Here is a 20,797-nt window from a genome sequence, read left to right as displayed (position 1 = left end):
ATCGTTACAGCCACTTTGAGTTGTATGCGTCACTTGGCGCTCGTTACAACAACAACGGAGGCGGTGCGGCGCGACCGCTGACCCGCGGTTTGTTCCACCGTGCGGTGCGCAGTCCCAGCAGCGAGGCCGATGGCAAAGCCGGGTGCCCAGCTGGAGGTGCGCGTGGAGGCCGGCGGGCAGGCCGTGATGCGCTGCGAGCTGCTCGACGCGGGCGGCGCCGTCGAGTGGCTGAGGGATGGGGAGCGGCTGGAGTCCGGGAGAGGTGTCCTGCTGGAGGAGGACGGCTCGGTGCAGCGGCTCGTCGTCCAGCAAGCGAGCGGCGCTCACGCCGGCACCTACGTGTGCCGCTCGCAAGGCGGAGACGCCGCGTTCCGGCTGCAGGTCACAGGTCGGCTCCCGCACGCTGCTGCGACGCCACAGGCGAGCCGTGCTTACGGGCGCGAAGGGTCAGCCGTTGTTTTATTTGACCTGTCATTTACTGGTGGTTTCCATTGTTTGTCATTCAACAGAACCCATCGTTGCATCGTCAGCTGCCTCGCAAGTACAAGGTTAGTTGCGCATCTGCGGCCGTCTGGAATGCTCTTCCTTCTGATATTAGGAAGCCACTGGAGCTATGCACTTTTAAATCTAAATTGAAAACTAATTTCTTTAGAACTGCTTTTTGTGTTGAGTTTGTTGTCCTACCCCCGCACCTCGAATTAGCACAGTTGGCTATGTATGGTGTGGAAGAAACTCAACATACATACATACACGATGCACGATTGAACTTCATCATCAAGTGTCCGTGCGTGAAGTTGACGAGATGCAAGCGGTACCAGGAGGTGACAAACGATTCTGCCCGTCTCCCCATCTCGGCAGACTCTGTGACGGTGTCGTTCAACACGGGGATCGCCAGCAAGGTGGCGGCCGAGGGCGAGGAGGTCACCTTCAGGTGCTCCGTGTCACCGAGCGACGTGGCGGTGAAGTGGTACCGCGAAGGAGTGCAGCTCAAGCCCACGAGCCGCATCTCCATCTCAGCGGAGCCTCCCTGCCACTGCTTGACCTTCCACAACGTGAAGCTCTCCGACACCGGCGAAATCAAGGCGGTGGCGGGGAGCATTCGTTCTACCGCCAAGCTGCAGGTGCAAGGTGAGCCAGGGGGATGCCCTTGCTGGCTTGGATCAAGTCAAAGCGATCTCCTGCTGTTCAAATGAACACGGAGGCAGTGCTCATCTCCCGTTTACAGCCCTGAGCCAGTGGTGGAAATTCCACAATGTTATGGCAAGGGCAAGTCTTTTCAAAGGACATCTACTGTTGTTCCTTCCCACAGAGGGAGTCAACCCCCAACCAGAATTGAACTCACAGACTTATGATTGTGAGCCACTCGATCTGCTGCTGAGCCACCTGGCCGTTAGATGACGTGTCGATGTCACGGGACAGTGTCCTGCCTTCATTTGATCATCTCTGTTATAGAGTTGTAGACTAAGCCCTATCGAGACTTTCGCTTTAATTGTCTTAACATCTTTATTCTCCTATACCCCTCTTGGAACGATCAGTAATTTATTTTGTACCGTCTCCCATGAACCACGTTCGTTTTTTTGCGCCTTCCCGCAGAGGCTGTGATTTCATTTGTGCGGAAACTTGGCCCGGTCGAGGTGGAGGAGCGGCAGACGTTCGTGCTTGAGGTGGACGTGTCCAAGGCCTCGGCAGAAGTGAAGTGGACGCGCAATGGCCTAGTGATCCAGCCGAACAAGCGCTTCCTGTTTGAGGCCGACGGCTCCCGGCGCTCCCTGACCATACTCTCGGCAGAGATGGGCGACCGAGGCCTTTACTCATGCGAGACGCTGCATGAGAAGACCCAAGCGAAAGTGACCATCCAACGTGAGTGCAGTGGTAGTTGTATTGCCTCAAAACGTTGTGGAACTTGTCACACGCACAATTTCTGAGGGAAACCACACGCGGGTAGGCAGCCGGAACAGGCATCAACAATTTCCAAAGTTCTGTGAGCCTATATTTGTGATGTATGGCCAACTCCATTAATTAGTATATATCTAGTCATTGGAATATATAATCGTGCAATCAGATATTGTCGAGACATTCCCACGTGACCCTGCCATATTCCACCCCCGCAGCGCGTGCAATCCGTGTGGTGAAACCCCTGGAGCCTGTGATCGTGATGGAGAAGGAGGCCGCCACCTTTAAGTTGGAGCTCTCCCACGTGGGTGTGGAGGGCCAGTGGTCGAGGGACGGCATCCGCTTCCGGCAAAACAACCGATGCCAGATTTCCACCTTCGGGAAGTCGCACAGCCTGACCATTTTGAGCGTGCGAGAGGACGACGTCGGCATCATCGCGTTCCAGGCTGAGGGGGTGCGCACGTCAGCGCAGCTCACAGTCGCAGGTAACGTGATCCCAAAGCGCACCGCTTTAGCTGGTCCGATATTCACCGACACGAGGCTTTTGTTTTATCGGTGCGCCGTATTCAAGAGTGCGTGCAGATATAACCGTGGCAGAATTTGCGCGCATACGCCTCTATAGAATTTTTCCACAGCCTGCAAGGGCGCGTGGCCACGCGCGCAAAGAGCCATCCATTAGCCTTGGCAGGATCGCCGCTCACGAGCAGCTGGTGCCCTCGTGGGCCGTGCCTGCACAGGTTCACCCCGCGGTCGAGAGATACGCGAACTCACGAGGCCACACGTCGCGCGCACAATTACGCCACCGGTGGCTGCTTGCGGCTTTGCCAGAAGTGCGCTCTTGTGAAACGATGTCAACAGAATCGCCGGTGACCTTCACGAAGCAGCTGCAGGAGACGCACGTCCCTCACAAAGGCAGCACGGTGCTGGAATGCGAAGTGTCGCGTGCCAACGCGGAGGTCAAGTGGCTCAAGGTGATTCGTCATCAATTTCACTTTCATTGCCTCGACGCGTTTGCTGTAAATTGGTGTTGATAATAGTGACTTCACCTGTGGACAGGGTTTTGTGCACAATTCAGCTTTGTAGTTCCGTTTATTCTCATTTGTCCTTGATTATTGTCCATTTTGCATTGTTTTTGCTCGGTGTAAACGGTCTGCCATGGCTTCCCCACCAATATATTTTCTTGTGATTATCTCAAACAACTCTTTGAGTCAGCGCCTTGAGAAGTGCCACGTGTGAGGCGCAGTATAAATAATGAGGTAATAAGTGATGATGATGAAGATGACAGCAAGGTCAACTCACGTGAGCCCACCTTCAGGACGGCTCTGAGCTGAAATCGGACCAGCGCATCCGCGTGGTGGGGCACGGCGTGCGGCGCTCTCTACGCCTTACCGGGTGTGAGCCCCAGGACAGCGGCCTGTATGTGTGCCAGGCCGACAAGAACAGCACGACGGCGACGCTGCACGTCCACGGTACGGCACGGCCACACGCGCACGCATGCCGCACTCCGCTTACACCACGTGGGCATCGCCGCTCACGGCAGATGCACGCCCACTGTGTAACCTCACGAGGCAAGACAAGCCTGCTCATCTCCTGCCTGGTCACCCTCATTGGCAACAGTGTCCTCCTCCTCGTCACTCGCCCGCTCACAGCATCACTCACCCCCCTCCCCCACCTCCGATTAGCATGGTTGGCTACGTACGGTGCGAAAGAAGTTCAACATGCTGTATATACATTACATCTGTCAACCTCGTTCTCCAACGTGCTGTGATTATAACAACAAAATCACAATCATTTACAGCCCTATATCAGTACGCTATTAGATGAAAACCTCCCCTCGCCGTGTTGGGCAAGGAGGGTGTCTGGCCGCAATTCGACCTGCTGGTCAGTGTGGGTTGGTGAAAGGAGGGGGTTTCTAGGACCGATCCAGATATCACTCATCACCCATGATAGCCACGGCCAAGAATCGACCCGAGGTCGCCAGGTTCATAGCGCAGCACGCTAACCACTGTGCCACCACTCCCCCGCTGGCTGCGATTAAGTAATATTATTTAGGAGCAAGTAGGAAGGTTGCTGAAGGGATAGATTGCCGGATATAAATGGGCTTTTATTTTCAACGGTGGTCTATTAACTGTGTAAAATCAACAATGCGTGGCGGTCCACTTGTAGCTATTTGCAGGAGGCTGCGGCGTGCTGACTGAGTCAGTAAATAACAGAGGTGCTGAGTTGATGTGTGGCCCTGATGAAGCGGTACTGACTGCGAGTGCCGACCCCACCGTGTCTCTCATGGGACGCGGTGGGGAGCTAAAGGCGCCTCGTCGATGCCCCGGCGGCTGCTCGCCTAATGTGGCCCTGCGTGAGGCGATGATGTAGTCGGGTTGTGTACGGTTTGGGCTCGCATTTTCCAAAGGTCCCCCACCCCCTGAGACTTCCCCGACGGGTCACGTTGCCAATTCTCGCCCTGCCCTCTGCAGCGCGCGAGATTCGCATTCTGCGAGGCCTGGAGGACCAGCTGGTGAACGAGAACGACAATGCGGTGTTCGTGTGCGAGACGTCGCACGACGACGTGGACGTGCAGTGGCTTCTCAACGACAAGAAGCTCCGCTCCAGCTACAGCGTCCGTATTCGCCAGGAAGGCGAGTGGCGCTCGCCAAAAATATTCATGGGACTTTTAACGACGGTGCTCTTTGTTCGTCGATGGTTGTATGACCCGAAGGCATTCTGTCTCTAATGGTTCTAAATTCCTCGTTGCAGGGAGAAGGCATATTTTGACAATGAGCAACGTGGAGCCGGAGGACGCGGGAATTATCACATTTATAGCAGAAAACGTCACCTGCAGGGCCAAGCTGCTGATGATAGGTAATTTATCAAAATGCCTTTTACTGCCAGCAACCCTTGTAGACCCCGCACGCGATTCGTAGCCGCGAACGCGGCTTGACAGCTCGCCTAACCGACCCTCTGCAACGTTGTCTGCACTGCAGAGCAACCCGTGCGGTTTGTGAAGCCGCTCCGGGACAAGGTGGCGATGGAAAGGCACAGGATGCTGCTGGAGTGCCAGGTGTCGCGGCCCAGCGCCTCCGTGCGCTGGTTTCACGACGATGTCGAGCTGGCTGACTCGGAGGCCGCGGGCGACGAGGAGCCGCGCGTGCAGCTGCTGAGTCAGGGCTGCTACCGCCAGCTGCTCATCATCAGCGTCGTCAGGAGCGACGAGGGCTTGTACACCTGCGACGCTGGCGCCGACCGCACCTCCGCAAACCTCTTAGTCGAAGGTTTCACTGAACTTTCTTCCTTGTTGTTCGTGCAAACGCGAGTTTTTGCACATTTGTAGAAATCATGGCGTTCGAAAGATGTGCTCCCCTTTTAAAATGAATGGGTTTTTTCCGTGTTTAGTTTGTTGTCCTTCGCCCGCACGTACAACAATAATCAACATGTGAGCAGAAAATAACAAGAACATTAGTCGTAACATGTGAAATGACCCAATGGAAGCGTGAGTCGCACAGTGAATAATGAAATCCACATTGCTAAATGTTGTGTGTGGATTACTTTCCAGCACACAAGTGCTGCTATTGCAGCACTAATAAATTGGCACCCTTGTTTACGTGACCACTTTTTTAATTACCTGTGTCGGGTGGAGTAGGGTGTATGACAAACATTTTACTTATACGACATGACCCAATAAACAATCATGAATCCCAATATTGGTCGCAAGCGCCCGCGTGTGCAAAACATGCCGATGGCAGAAGGGAGCCGTGTTCTCAGCTCTGTGTGAGAGTGGATCTAGGTGGGGGATTCTTTTCCGTCCTCTCCACTGTGATGCTTGCCAGATTGCGACACTAAATATTTCACACACAAAATCCATTTTGCAGGGGAAAAGCATCCTCCGTTTTGACGCGGCGCTAGCGAACGTTCATTCACTGCAACTAATTGGCGAACGTGATGCATTGTTAGCGGTGGTGTATTTTTTAAATTATCATCTAGATCTTTTTTTCTCTTCTCCGGTCGGTGTAGCGCAAGAGATACAGGTGTTGCGGCCGCTGTCCGACGCCGAGGTCACGGAGCCGGAGGGCGCGACGTTCGAGTGTGAGCTCTCCGCTGATGAGGTGAAGGGCGCCCGCTGGAGTCTCAACGGCGACGAGGCAAACCTGGCCTCTCACGGGGCCCAGACGGAGCAGGATGGCGCGGTACACCGCCTCGCGCTGCCGTCCACGCGCCACGACATGGCCGGCACCGTCTGCTTCACCGTCGGAAAGGCTAAGACCAGCGCCCAGCTGATTGTGCACGGTAGCTGCCGCACGTGTCTGTGCGTCTCACCCATATCTGCGGCCGTCTGGAACACTCTTCCCACCGATATTAGAAAGCCACTGGAGCGTTTTGCTTTTAAATATAGGTTGAAAACTCATGTCTTTAGAACTACTTATTGCGTTTAATTTGTTGTCCTTCCCCCCGTACCTCCAGTTGGCACAGTTGGCTACGTACGGTGCGAGAAAAGTTCTACAAACATAACGTGCATTTCCACACAGCAGTCAGTGGCGGAGCTATCGAGCGTGCAGGTGGTGCCGCTGCACCGGGGCCCATGGATTGGACAGGGGGCATCATTTTATTCCTCATGCCAGGGGCCACGCCAACCACACTACGCCACTGACAGCAGCTCTAGAAGGCATTCCCTCATTATCCCATCCCCGGCGACATGCGGAGGGAACTGCACAGCAGATGTATTTTAATATATCATAATGTAATAGATGCACAGGAAGCATCTATTAGACGATAGGATTACGTTTTCTTATTTGTCCGGACAGACTTTCTTACAGCCCTGCCCAAATCGATATAACTAGCAGTTATTGTCTGGTTGGTTTTCATGAATTGGGTACAACAAGCATTACCATTATTGTAACATAATTTTGGTCACAACGTACATTTAACGATAAATTTTACTGCTGAAATTAAGTTGCTTAAAATCCTCCCACGATGGCGTGTGGCACAAATATGGGTATGAGTCACCTAGCCGTGAGCGTGTGTGATGCGGCCTTGGGTTTCTTCTGTCCGGGATGTGTAGAAACGCCAGTAGGAGTGGTGCAAGAGCTGGAGGACAAGACCGTGACAGCAAATCGCTCCGTGACCTTGCACTGCGAGTTTGGTCGACCGGTGGGGCAGCCCTTCTGGTACTTTGGCAGCAAGCGGATCGAGGCGTCGGACAGGCACGAGATGAGGCACGAGGGACCGACGGCCTTGCTGACGATCCACAAGGTGCGCAGGAGGGACGCGGGGACCTACACGTGCCGCGTCGGCGAGACACGCAGCACCGCCACCATCGGCGTGAACGGTGAGCTTTCCCCCGCAGCACCGTCCCTCCATCGTTGCGGTACGAACAAGCACGATCATTTGCAGTCCTTTGCTATTCTCCTGCTAGATTAAGGATTTCTCATGGTTTGTAGGTCATGTGAGTTGTTTGACCATACTACACCACGCTTTTTCGTGTGGGTCGGTAATGTACGGGGCTCAGGACTCGTTCAGGGTTGAAAACTAAATTCTTTCAAACTACTTATGTGTTTAGTTTGTTGTCCTTCCCTGCTCCTCCACTTAGCATGGTTGGCTACGTATAGTGTGAAAGAAGTTCAACATACATACAGAATTTTAGATTTGAAGCTTTCGTGACTGAAAGAATTCATACTCTTAGGTTGTTTTCGGTAAAGTCACGTAGGTATAAAATAAAAAATAATAAAGATAATAGAAAAAATAATAAAAATACAATAATAAATCACGACGTTTCGGAGGCAACACAAGCTTCCGTCTTCAGGTGAAACCGTCACAGCACAATTGCTGTATCAAGTAAAGAGAAGTCCCAAGAGACCCGACCTTATATACTGGTTAAGGGGGGAGGAGCCAGGATGGGCCGCGGGAGAGGAGTTGTTGTGAGATGGTCAGTACGGCTGCTGGGACTGAGCCTTTGTAATGTAGATGGCAGAAGCAGATAAGCAAGCCAGGACCAAGCCGCCCCTTGCTATGTTGCTGGGTGGGTAAAACTCAAAGCAGGCCACCAGCGTGTGAAAAAAGAAGCTAAACATGAAAAAACAAAACTGGCTGTCTATCAGTAAACTGTACGGTAACTAAAGAATAGTACCTGTCAAATAAGATGGTCCAAATAAGTGTAGTTAAATCTTTTTTGCATGGTTAATAACATATTTCCAATGATTACTCAGTTTGTACCCATCATCACGGTTGAAGTTATGTCTGTGTTTGTATATCTGGATGGCTTCGTGTACAAACCTTTGATGGTAGCCAGAAGGTTTGCAGAGCACCTTGGTCTCGGAAAAGACAATCTCATGAGAACCCACAGAGTTGTAGCAATGATCGGCAACGGCGGAAGACTCAATTTTGCCGTGTTTCAGATCTGACTTGTGTAGTAAGTATATGGAGGCTTGACGACAGGATCGGAGGCACACTTATTTATTACACCAACACAGTTATTTACAGGTCACTGGGCTACAGGGATTTCTCGACAGCTAACCCCTCTAACCTATACCAATTCCTCCACTACGGGACTAGGGGAGGCTATCTGTCCCAGCTTGGTTAAGCTGGGATCCCGGCTCCCTGAGTCACCAGACCAGCTTCGTCTGGGCTCTCGGGGCCACGCCACCGGCTTGCCCTGGTCGGCCCTTATAAGGACAGCGAGCCAGGGGAGCTCTGGGGCCTACACTAGCTGGTCTTCCGTCTTCTCTGGTTATAGCTGAGTCCCGACCCCGAGCCCTCGAGCTCATCACCTTTTATAGGACTCGCCCCCGAGGGGGGGCCCGTGGGGGATACACATGCGGACGTCGGTGCTAGCGCCACCCTTGTGTACGGCCGTAACCCCGCCCATTGTGTTTGTTGGCCATCCGTGGCCATGCATAATCACACCTCAACATTCGTAGCCATGCGCAATTACACCTCTACATCACCCCCCCCTGTACAGCTCGCAGCCGTCCCTGGCTGCAAAAAAAAAAAAAAAATCAGAATAAAGGTGCATCCCTCACAAAAACCCCGTGTGTGTGCCTCGCGTAATTTTTAACAAGAACAAGAACAACGAGAGGAAGAGAGAGAGAGAGAGAAAAAAAAATAACCCGACGCACCCCCCCCGGATAACACCCCAAAACCAACATATATATACACTCCGGACGTCACCTTTCCCATCGTCCGCAAGGCCCCCCAACGGCCGACCTCACAACACCCCTCCCCTTTTGTCCGCAAGGCCCCCCAACGGCCGACCTCACAAAAGTCTGCGCGTTTTGGCGCGCGTTCTCGCGGCGGGTCCCTCACAAGGGTCCGTCCCGGCACGCTCAGTGACGGTTGTTGACGGTCCGGGTGCAAGAGGGTCAGGCTCCGCTGCCGAGTGACCCCCGACCCCTCCGGGAGGGGTTGGTGGGCGTGGGCCCGTCACTCCTGTTTCACCTGGGGGCGGAACAGTTGGCGTCAGGTTAGGCGAGTGCAGCGACGACGGGGAGTCGGCGACACCCTCACACGTTTGGCCATGCGTGTGTGTGTGTGAACCCCGGGGCGGCGTGACGAATGGTTTTAACCTTGAGGGGTGCACATACCACCGGCGCCTCCCCCATTTGACGCGAACACATTGCGGCCGCAAAACCTGCACGACCTCCACTGGCCCCCGCCACGGCCGTACCAATTTCGACGAGGTTGCCAGCGGCACCTGAGGACAGTGCAACCACGCCCTGTCCCCTGGTACCCATTTGACCACCTGCACCCGCCCCAACCGAAGCCTCTCGTTCGCCTTCTGGCGGAGTTCAGAATTTTGCACGGCCGCTTCCCGCGCCTCAGACAATTGAGCGATGTTAAATTTAACGTGTTCGGACAACTTAGACTTCGCCTGGAGCGCCGAGAGCTTCAGCTGGGTCGCCACAGGAGGGTTAACTTCGCGCCCATACATTAAAAAGAAAGGGGAAAATCCGGTGGCCGCATGGGGAGCCATTCTGTAGGCCTGCAACACACCGGCTATGCGGAGGTCCCAATCCGTCTGGGATACCGACACCTGCTGGGACAGCATGGACGTGATGGTCCGATGCAGCCGTTCCACCATCCCGTCAGTTTGTGGGTGATACGGAGAGGTCCGAACCTTCTCCGTACCCAAGAGGTCGCACACCTCACGTAGGAGTTTACCAGAAAAATTCCTACCCTGGTCAGTAAGCAGCCGTTCCGGAGCACCCTTGTCGAGGACATAGCCCTGGACAAAGGCCTCCGCGATGGCTGCTGCCGATTGGTTCGCCAGGGGCCAGGCCATAGGCCATCTCGTGAAGTATTCAACCCCCGTTAGTAAATACCTATTGCCCCTGGGTGTAGCGGGAAATGGGCCAAGTATGTCCAGAGCGACGAGCTCGTTAACCCTGGAAACTTTTATGGACTGCAGCGGAGGGTTGGATCCCCTAGCAGGTGGCTTCCTCTGCGCGCATTGCGTGCACGACCCCAAGAGGTCCCCCACGTCTTTTCCATGCCCGGCCAGAAGAAATCTAGCTGGAGCGTGGCAAAGGTCTTATGAACCCCCAAGTGCAGAAGCCGCTCATGAACAGCCCATACCACCTTACCCCTTAAAGCAGCAGGCACCACGAGCCGTTGGCGCCGGGTTTTACCATTCCAGTGCATCAAAAGTCCCTGGAACAACCCCCACGAGTCAACGTTTTCCACCCCCTGGCCAATCCCCCTGGCGCGACGGCGCAGAGCGAGGAGGGAGGTGTCCTCCATTTGGAGGCGACCCCATTCCGCGACTGACAACCCCAGCAACGAATCCCTCCCTTCTTGCTCGATAGGACCCGAAACCGAAGGTGCATCGGCAGCGGCCACGAGGACCGAATCGGTGGTGACGTTCGGAGACCTACAACGCCCCGAACCCAAGAGGCACGCGCACTCCGAAGTGGGTGGCAATCGCGACAGGGCGTCAGCGTTCGTGTGGCGGAGACCCTTACGATATGTGGTGACAAAGTCATAGTCTTGGAGAATCTCCAACCATCGAGACAACTGGCCCGATGGTTGTTGAACCCGCAGGGCGTATTGTAGGGCCGCATGATCTGTACGGACGGTGAACCGCCGACCGTACAGATACGGGCGGTACTGCTGAATGAAATAAACAATCGCCAATAATTCCCGACGGGTAACGCAGTACCGCTGTTCGGCTGGAGACAGTACCCGACTACCGTAAGCCACCACATGCTCTACGCCCCCAATGAGCTGGGACAGCACACCCCCGATGCCCGTGTTACTTGCATCTGTATCGAGCAAGAAGGGTTGTGAAAAATCCGGGTAATTCAACGGCGGCGCCCCCACCAAAGCATTCCGGAGGGCGCGAAAAGAAGCCTCCTCCTCCGGCCCCCAATGAAACCTGACTCCCTTGGACGTCAAGGCATGCAAAGGTTTCGCAATCGTAGCGAAGTCAGCCACAAATCGCCGATAATACGACGCGAACCCAATGAAACTCCTGACCTCTCCCACAGAGGTGGGAGTCGGCCAGGAGCTGACGCATTCCGTTTTGGCGGGATCAGTGGATATCCCCGAGCGCCCAACAATGTGACCCAAATATCGCACCGATTCGCGGAGTAAATGGCACTTCTGTGGTTTAAATTTCAAATTGGCAGCCCGCATTTTGAGAAAAACAGCACGCAACCTCTGGAGGTGTTCCTCGAAGGATTTGCTAAAGACGATGACATCGTCTAAGTAAATCAAACACGAATCCCATTGCAACCCTGCCAAGACCAATTCCATTAACCGCTGAAAAGTTGCCGGCGCAGAATGTAAACCCATCGGCAAGCGGTTAAATTGGAAGAGACCCTGCGGTGTCCGAAAAGCAGTCTTAGGTTTTGATTCGTCATCCAGAGGAAGCTGCCAGAATCCAGATAGCAAATCGAGGGTGGAAAAGAATCGCGCCCCCGCCAAGGCATCGAGCGACTCATCCATTCGAGGAAGCGGGTACGCATCTGCCACAGAGATTTTGTTCAGACGCCGAAAGTCGACACAAAACCGCAGTGACCCGTCGTGTTTTTTCACCAAAACGATCGGCGCGCCCCACGGGCTATTGGAAGGGGAAATGATATCGGCGGCTAGCATGTCATCAACAGCCGATTTGACATGATCCTTTTCGGCGGGACTCAACCGAAAGGGATTTTGGCGGATTGGCGCGCTGTCACCCGTGTCAATATGGTGTCGCAGCAATTTAGTACAACCAATATCAAATTTGTGTTGACTAAAAACGTCAGCAAATTCGCTCAGAAGAACTCGCAGCTGCGCGCGCTGCGAGTCGGACAGGTCCACTGAACCCGCGCAAAGCGCATCCAGCCAACCGTCATCACAGTCCGAATGCGGTCGCGACGGAGGATCGGTGGATACCTGACCCACGAGTGGTTCCTCATAGGGTACCGGCGTTGCGTGTGCAAGCACGGTCCCTTGAGGAACCACGGCCGTTCGCGATCCCACATTAAGGACTGCAATGAAGGGGTCCCCATCCCCCCTCACCATGGTCTGAGCCGCGAGCAAATCTGGTCCATTTACCCCGGCCCGAGATGGTCCCAACAAGACCCCCCGATCCGCAACCCCTTCATTAAACGGCCGACGCAATCTAAGAGGGACGAGCATCTGAGCCCCCGGAGGCACGCGCACAGTTTTTGTGACGAGCGCCTGCACGGTGGCAAACGCCCGACGCTCCGTGGTGGGGGAAGACAGAAATGTAACGCGTCGGCCCGATGGGAGCTCAATGCACCCTTGGTCAATAAGGATGCGGATGGGCATTTTGGCCAGAAAATCCGTCCCCAACAGGCACGGAACCGCGAGTGAGGAGGAAACCAAAACAGGCCCGGATAATTTAATGTCCCCAATGCAGATAGTGGCGCGGATTTGGCCAATAATGCCCAGAGAGCCCCCGTTAGCGGCATAGCACGGCACGTCAACAGGGAGCAAGGGACGACTTTGAACGGGAAGGATGTTATAAATTAAATCAGATATAATGGTCGCCGATGCCCCTGTGTCAATTAAAATCCGCACCTCTACCCCATCAATGTGACCGACCACGACCGAAGATCCCGCCGACGCAGCAACGACACGATGGGCGAGCTCCGACCACTGACCCGGTTGGAGCGCCCGCCGCATTACCGAACGATCGCGCGCGACGGATGGGGAATTTGGAGCCCTGTTTAGTTGGGCGCGTGAGTGTGTGTCGGATGTGTGCGTGGGCCAAACGTGTGAGGTGCCGCGACTCGCCGTATTTCTCTGCTGGAGCTTGGGAGGAGACGGCGTGGCGTCCTGACGAGGTGTCGCCCCGCGCTGACGGGGAGCCCGGCATCCTGACGCAACGTGGCCTTGCAGGCCACAGTTGTAGCAGCGTGTGAGCGCCCCCGATGTCCTGGGCTGCTCCTGGCGGCTCGGTCCATTCCGAGCCTGTGGTACTGCCGCTCTCCATTCCCCTCGCCGCTCCACCCCGCAGACCTCCTCCGATGGGAGGGCGGTAGCCGCCATGGCATGGCTGGCCGCCCCCTTTGCCGCCTTTCGACGAAGGGACCGCAAGCCCCCGTGGATGTGGCGCGCGACCAGCAGGGACGACATCTCTGAGTCGTCTTGAGCCAGGACGTTGACGTCCAGCTCATCAGCGAGTAGCAGCAGCTTCTCAGCCACCATGGCATCCACTCCTTCCTCGTCCATCCTTGGGAAAGCAGCCTTCGCTAGAGCCAGGAGAGCAGTCCGGAAGGCCAGAGGTGATTCGTTGGTGCCCCGACGCCGATCGTGGAAAAGCTGCCTGCAGTCCGAAGGCGGCCCATAGACGGCTGACAGCAGCTGCAACGCCAGGTGTAGGGTGGCGCGCTTTTCCCTCGGCGCCGAGGTGAGGGTAGCCAGGGCGTCGTTGTCCAGCATCGCTGGCAGCGCGCGTAGAGCCTCGGCGTCCGTCCAGTTCGCCATCTCCTGATGAGCGATGAACCGTCTCTTGAAGCCGCCCCAGTCTCCGTCTGCGCCTACGAATTCTTTCAGAGGTGGCAGACGCTGCTGCAAGGCGACGTCCGTGGCTGTAGATCGCTCTCCGTCGCTCCCCGCCGATGATACAGTGTGGGCGGGCTGTGCACATGGCATCGCCGGTCGCTCCGATGTTGACGCGCCGGCCGGTGTTGATGATGTCACGGCTTGTGCTTGGCGCTCAGCAGTCACGTGACGCGGGCCGGCCCCGCCGTCCGCTCGCACTGTAGAGATGGCGGGAAATTTAACCGCCAGCCGCGTCGGGGTGGCGGGAAACGTTGCCGCGCGCCGGCTGCTGTCGTCGACCCGCGCTGCCCCTCCAGCCCCCAGCCGCGTGATCTCCTCCAACGCAGCGGCGGCGGCGTAGAGCAGTTCCGCCAGGCGGGAGTGGGCCAGCCGGAGTCCTTCAGCCGACGCATCTCCCCCCTCTTGTCGTAGCGGCACGGGCGTACTTGGCCCCGGCTGCTCCGATCCGACCCCGGCCATCTCTGGTGTTGAATCGGCCGCGGCGTCTTCCATCTCCGACTCCTTGGTACGTGTCGTCCCTCGTGTGTCCATCGTTTGGACGTTTTACTTCTGACACCAGATGTAGTAAGTATATGGAGGCTTGACGACAGGATCGGAGGCACACTTATTTATTACACCAACACAGTTATTTACAGGTCACTGGGCTACAGGGATTTCTCGACAGCTAACCCCTCTAACCTATACCAATTCCTCCACTACGGGACTAGGGGAGGCTATCTGTCCCAGCTTGGTTAAGCTGGGATCCCGGCTCCCTGAGTCACCAGACCAGCTTCGTCTGGGCTCTCGGGGCCACGCCACCGGCTTGCCCTGGTCGGCCCTTATAAGGACAGCGAGCCAGGGGAGCTCTGGGGCCTACACTAGCTGGTCTTCCGTCTTCTCTGGTTATAGCTGAGTCCCGACCCCGAGCCCTCGAGCTCATCACCTTTTATAGGACTCGCCCCCGAGGGGGGGCCCGTGGGGGATACACATGCGGACGTCGGTGCTAGCGCCACCCTTGTGTACGGCCGTAACCCCGCCCATTGTGTTTGTTGGCCATCCGTGGCCATGCATAATCACACCTCAACATTCGTAGCCATGCGCAATTACACCTCTACACTTGTGCTCGCGGACACGATCAGAGATATGACGTTTCGTTTCCCCAATATAACAATCACCACAGCTGCAACTCAGTTTATAGACTCCAGGGTATTGCAAGTCAGGAATGACATCCTTCACAGATGGAATTAGATCACGGATTTTATGTACTGTACTGAATCGGACTTGGATCTTATGTTTGTTTAGAATTTTGAAGATCTTTTTGGTCACGCCTGCTATGTATGGCAACGTGATAGTTTTGATCGGAGTTTCATGTGGCTGTTTCTGTATGGTGGGAGAAACAGCTTGGCGGATGGTCCGGTCAGAGTATCCGTTCATCCTGAGGGCCCGATGTACATGTCTTAATTCACTGGCCAGGTGGTGTTGGTCAGAAATGCCATGAGCTCTGTGGTATAGTGTTTTGATGAGAGAATTCTTTTGAGACGGGTGGTGGTGGGAATCAGGTTTCAAGTAGGAATCTGTGTGGGTGGCTTTCCTGTAGACAGAATGTCCCAAGGATCCATCAGGTCTCCTCTCAAATAGAAAATCTAAGAATGGTAGTTTGCCATCTTTCTCCACTTCCATGGTGAATCTGATGGATGGGTGTCTAGAATTGATGTGGTCCAAGAAGTGGTTCAATGCTGGGAGGCCATGTGGCCAAATGACGAAAGTGTCATCCACATACCTCTTCCAGCTTGTGTTGCCTCCGGAACGTCGTGATTTATTATTTTATTTCTATTATTTTTATTAGTTATTTTTATTATTTATTTTTTACCTACGTGACTTTAAAGAAAAAACCTAAGAGTATACATACAGAAAGCACTCACCACTGATGTTAGACGTGGCCAGGAATTTAACTGAGGTCGCCGGGTTTGAAGTACAGCGCGTTATCCACTGCATTACCACTCTACGTGGTACTGGACCATGAATTATGCATGGATTCTCCTTTGGGCATGAAACCCAGAAGCCACATTCCTGTCAAGTCGTTGAGTTGTCCAGAGAAAATATAGCAACATAATGTCTGCTTCGTGAACATTTAATTCTTGGAGAATTTGCTGATGCTATAAATCACCCAGTTGCGTAGAACAACAATGAAACTTGGAAATGTTAGCAGTGGATTACAATTTCACGCGTGAGGCATTGATTAAAGAAGTCACAACGAAGCAGCTCGGTGGCTGTGGCGAGCAGCACAACAATTCACAGGGCTGCGGTGTCACAAGCTGCGGAACGAATTCCCCTGTTACTGCCGCCCACAAATATTTAGAACATTTGATATTAGATTTTCAAGTCATTTGTATTTGATTTTAACGTTTCATTTGAAATCGCTGTCATTTAATTTAGTTTACTTAAATATTTCTACATTATCTTTTATTCACGTTTTACGATGCATGGTACAATCCTACAGTTAACATACTGCTCAACGTTATAGGTTATACGCGCCTTTAATTACAGAGCCTATCGTTGGAATATCACAGGGTTGGTCGTTCTTTACTTTTAATGAACACAAGTGGGGTAGGGAAAGTAGGAGGGATTTTTTAAGTGACTTTTAAAATTATTTATCTGTTGCATTAGTGGTCATATCTACCGATTTTGCAGTTTTTACGTGGAAACTAAAAATGTTTGCGTCGGAAGCCCTCAGAAGTGAAATGCGAATCCTGAGGGGGTTTACCCTGGTTAAATAAAGACGGACAATGTCGCCCCTTCAGAGCGTCAGCTCGGGGTGTTGGGCAAGATGCGCGACGTGGCCGTGGAGGAGGAAGGCACGGCCGTGTTCGTGTGCGAGCTGTCTCGCGCCGACGTGGAGGACGTCGCTTGGTTCCTCAACGCCTCGCGCCTCGTGTCCAGCGAGCTCAACGAGATCAAGCGCGATGGCAGCAGCCACACGCTCGTCCTGCGAAACGTGACGGTGGACGACACCGGGACCATCGTCTTCACGGCGGAAGACGTGAAGGAGACCGCTCAATTGCACGTTCGAGGTCAGTGTCGCCAACGTTCTTCATAAATCCCGAACTTTATTGACTTGATTGAGATTCTTCTTTTAGCTCAAACGAAGTGGTGAAATGCAGCCCATCATTGGGCATTGAGATCTACGGCTGAAATGCACCTTTAATGTCAATTATTATTATCATTCCTCCCAGGGCCAGTAAAATAGATACTACCTCGTGGGGGGATGAAGAGAGGTTAACCTATGGATAGAATCGCTTCTACCATAGGAATGAGGAATTTCCACTATTGTCTCGGGGTATTAAACAGGAGATGAGTGCTGCCTCAGTGGCCATTTGTATAGGAAATCAATCAAAGTGGTCATCAAATCAATCACTCTTTTGAAGTCGGGAGAACGTGGCCGTGAGCGGCCAATCACAGAATCACAGCTGAGCTATTGGAATACTTCTCCCGCGTGCGCAGAGAAGCCGGTGGTGTTCACGAAACGACTGGAGGCAGTGAGCGGGGAGGAGGGCGGCCAAGCGGCACTGGAGTGCGAGGTGTCCCGGCCCGTGCCACCAAGCGCCATCGCGTGGAGGAAGGGCCCCCACACGCTGCACCCCAGCGACAAGCACGAGCTGCTGCAGGCTGGCCGCAGCCTGGGCCTGTTCGTGCGTGGCCTTCAGCCATCCGACAGCGGACAGTACTCCTGCGTCGTGGGCAATGACACCACCTCCGCTTCTCTGCACGTGCAAGGTTACTTCAGCGATTAAGATGTTTAGATTTTACTGGGGTTTTTTTTTGTACATGAATTGATGTTTGTTTGTGTTGGTTAACAATCGCTCCACAGTGTACACCAGTGTGTCCAGATGCAGCCAGCAAGTATTTGCGATGTGGTTCTGAATTCAAGATTCCCAATACATCTTTCTTGTCAACCTCGTTAATTTTTCATGGGGGTTTATTTGTTGACGTGTTGAACAAAAAGTAATAATCGTTTAAAATCAATGTTGTTCTACAATGACAAAAATATATATTTGTTATATTTTGCTGTTTTGTGCAACATTTATGTAAACTAGAAACTATTAAAAATAAATTATTTTCCCAGGGAAGACCCATTGAGCTATATAGCTCTTAAACCTTGACTTAAAGCTTGTGTGACTGCAGGAATTCATATTCTTTGGGTCTCTTGCTAAAGTCACGTAGATAGGTTGAAAGAAAATAACAAAAAAAAGTTTTGATCACAACACAAGCGATTGTTCTCCTGATGACAATTGCTGGTGTTGTGATCAAAATGTCGTAGTTTTTTATTATTTTCTTTCAACCTATCTACGTGACTTTACCGAAAGACGCAAATAATATATATAGCTCTTTTTCAGAAGCGACCTGGCCATAAATGATAGATCAACGAAGTAACTTATCAGGTGTACATTTATAGCAGCCAAATACTCTAAATGCGTGTTTATAATTGTGGAGGGAAAAAAGCGGAGGACTTGGAGAAAAATCCATGCAATCACTGGGAGAACATGCAAATTCCAAATTTACAGGCGTTCGGGTCAGGATCGAACCCACGCCCTCCTGCTTGCCAGGCAAGGTAATTAACATCCCGCCTCCGTAACAAGTGTAATGCGATGTGTCTGTGTGTTACAGAGCTGAAAGTGACCATCATAAAAGCGCTCGAGAATGTGGAAGCCAAAGAGGGGGAGAGCGCTGCATTTAATTGCGAGATTTCACACGAAGGTATCTCTGGTTGCCGATGGCTGTTGAACAATAAGGAGCTGAAGGCAGGAAACAGGATAGAGATGAGCTCCATGGGCCAGAAGCATGCCCTTGCCATGAAGCAGCTGACGGCGAAGGACAGTGGAGATGTCACGTTCAAGGCCAGAGCTGCCTCTACCAAAGCCAAACTCAGTGTCATAGGTTTGGTCCAACAACGCACACATTTCAGATACAAACGTGCATTACACAGCAATTAAAACGTATAAACAAGTAAACTTTTACAAAACGTCATGGAAAATTTAAGTAAATGCAGATAAAACAAGACTTTAATTACTGTTATCTTTTTTCAGAATCTGGAGTTGTTTTCACCAAACCACTGTCTGACGCCAATGTCCAGGCAGAGGGTGAAGTGACCCTCTCGTGTGAGACCTCAAAGGCCGGGTCACCAGTGCAGTGGTACCATGATGATCACCTGCTGGATGGTAGCAACAAGCGGTTCCATGTGAAGCGAGATGGAAAGGCAGCCACTCTGAAGATCAGTCGCGTGGAGCTAACGGACAGCGGGAAGTACGTCTGTGACTCGGGCTTTGAGAAAACCAGTGCCACCTTGACTGTCACAGGTAAGACATCTACTGCAGCCAGACATAATTATATTTTAGAAGTTTAATGTTATGATTTATTGAATAAGTATAACATACAACCATTCTGTTTTTCAGAGCTCCCAGTTAAATTTTCCAAGGAATTGGGAAAACTGTCTATTGAAGAAGGACACAAGGCTGAGCTGACGTGTGAAACATCTCGTGGAGACACTCCAGTCGTGTGGCGCAAGGGTGACAAGATCCTGAAAGCTGGAGCCAAGTATCGCATGGTGCGCGAGGGCAGGAAGGCCAGCCTCGTCATCAGCTCAGTGGAGCTGGGAGACAGTGACCAGTACACGTGCGACTCTGGAAACTTCCAGACGTCAGCAAAGCTCACTGTCACAGGTAAACAATGAATTGTATAATCTGTGGAGTATCCGACAATGAGTTTATATATGTGAATGTAATGACTTTTGAACCACAGATGATAGTGTGTTAATTGATATTGGTCAACGCAATTTTTCACCTCAATTATTCATATCATCATCAGCCATGGTCTATCCTCAGCTTCATGAATTTCTCTCCATGCCATCACATTCCTTCAAGGTTCCACAGTGCCACAATCCATCCCACTCCTGCACAGGAGCTGATCTCATCGTTCAATGACTGCAGCGCTCGTTCACTCGGCCGTCTTCTCTTCCTTGGCTACCTCTATGTCAGTAGTCTCATCCACTTGGCCATCATCCCTTCTTGCAAAGTGTCCTGCCCAAGTCCACTGATGTCCTTGTGACCGATAAGTCTAAACCGGATTATATGATATCCATATGCGAAATGTTTTTTTGTAGAAAGGGACATGTGTTTAACATGTCTCTTTCAATGGGAAGATCAAGATTTTTATCCACATTTTCTTTCAGAAACTGGAGTTGTTTTCACCAAACCTCTGTCCGATACCAAAGTCCAGGCAGAGGGTGAAGTGACCCTCTCGTGTGAGACCTCCAAGGCCGGGTCACCAGTGCAGTGGTACTATGAGGATCAGCTGCTGGATGGTAGCGACAAGCGGTTCCATGTCAAGCGAGATGGAAAGGAAGCCACGCTGAAGATCAGTCGCGTGGAGCTCACGGACAGTGGGAAGTACGTCTGTGATTCAGGCTTCGAGAAAACCAGTGCAACCTTGACCATCACAGGTAAGGCGTCTACTGCAGCCAGACGAAGTTATATTTTAAAGGTTTATTATTATAATTACTTTAATTCGTATAACAAATTAACCCATTTTTTTTTTCAGAGCTCCCTGTAAAATTTTCCAAAGAGCTGGGTGAGTTGTCGGCTGAGGAAGGACGCAAGGCTGAGCTGACGTGTGAAACATCTCGTGGAGACACTCCTGTCGTGTGGCGCAAGGGCAAGAAGACCCTGAAAGCTGGAGCCAAGTATCGCATGGTGCGTGAGGGCAGGAAGGCCAGCCTCGTCATCAGCTCTGTGGAGCTAGGAGACAGTGACCAGTACACCTGCGACTCTGGAAACTTCCAGACGTCAGCAACGCTCACTGTAACAGGTAAACACAATTTTCTTTATATATGGTTGATCTGAAGGCGCTTTGTAAAAAATATTATAGCACCCAT

The 20,797-nt window shown here is 52.6% G+C and overlaps 2 protein-coding genes across 2 annotated transcripts in view; both read left to right on the top strand.

Moving 5' to 3' along the window:
- Positions 1–129: 129 nt before the first annotated feature.
- On the top strand, positions 130–4,621 carry LOC133344513 (obscurin-like). The gene is made up of 8 exons (XM_061554490.1): positions 130–388; positions 510–548; positions 859–1,128; positions 1,594–1,860; positions 2,112–2,378; positions 2,752–2,864; positions 3,209–3,362; positions 4,365–4,621. The coding sequence occupies exons 1-8, from the start codon at positions 130–132 to the stop codon at positions 4,619–4,621; spliced, it is 1,626 nt and encodes a 541-aa protein (XP_061410474.1).
- Positions 4,622–4,649: 28 nt separating this feature from the next.
- The window catches only part of LOC133344709 (obscurin-like), a 16,835-nt gene continuing 687 nt past the window's right edge, over positions 4,650–20,797 (top strand). The window contains exons 1-11 of the mRNA XM_061554785.1: positions 4,650–4,749; positions 4,872–5,159; positions 5,899–6,171; positions 6,944–7,210; positions 16,671–16,940; positions 17,371–17,643; positions 18,535–18,804; positions 18,954–19,223; positions 19,320–19,586; positions 20,096–20,365; positions 20,464–20,730. Of these exons, the coding sequence (XP_061410769.1) occupies positions 4,665–4,749; positions 4,872–5,159; positions 5,899–6,171; positions 6,944–7,210; positions 16,671–16,940; positions 17,371–17,643; positions 18,535–18,804; positions 18,954–19,223; positions 19,320–19,586; positions 20,096–20,365; positions 20,464–20,730 (2,800 nt within the window). The 5' untranslated portion in view covers positions 4,650–4,664. The remainder of the gene's footprint in view (positions 4,750–4,871; positions 5,160–5,898; positions 6,172–6,943; positions 7,211–16,670; positions 16,941–17,370; positions 17,644–18,534; positions 18,805–18,953; positions 19,224–19,319; positions 19,587–20,095; positions 20,366–20,463; positions 20,731–20,797) is intronic.

The sequence above is a fragment of the Lethenteron reissneri genome, chromosome 20 (assembly GCF_015708825.2).
Source record: "Lethenteron reissneri isolate LAM-NWPU_2019-01 chromosome 20, ASM1570882v1, whole genome shotgun sequence".
In the NCBI taxonomy this organism is placed as follows: domain Eukaryota; kingdom Metazoa; phylum Chordata; class Hyperoartia; order Petromyzontiformes; family Petromyzontidae; genus Lethenteron; species Lethenteron reissneri.
The sequence above is the reverse complement of the archived record's forward strand: the minus strand, read 5'-3'. Positions and strand labels throughout refer to the sequence as shown.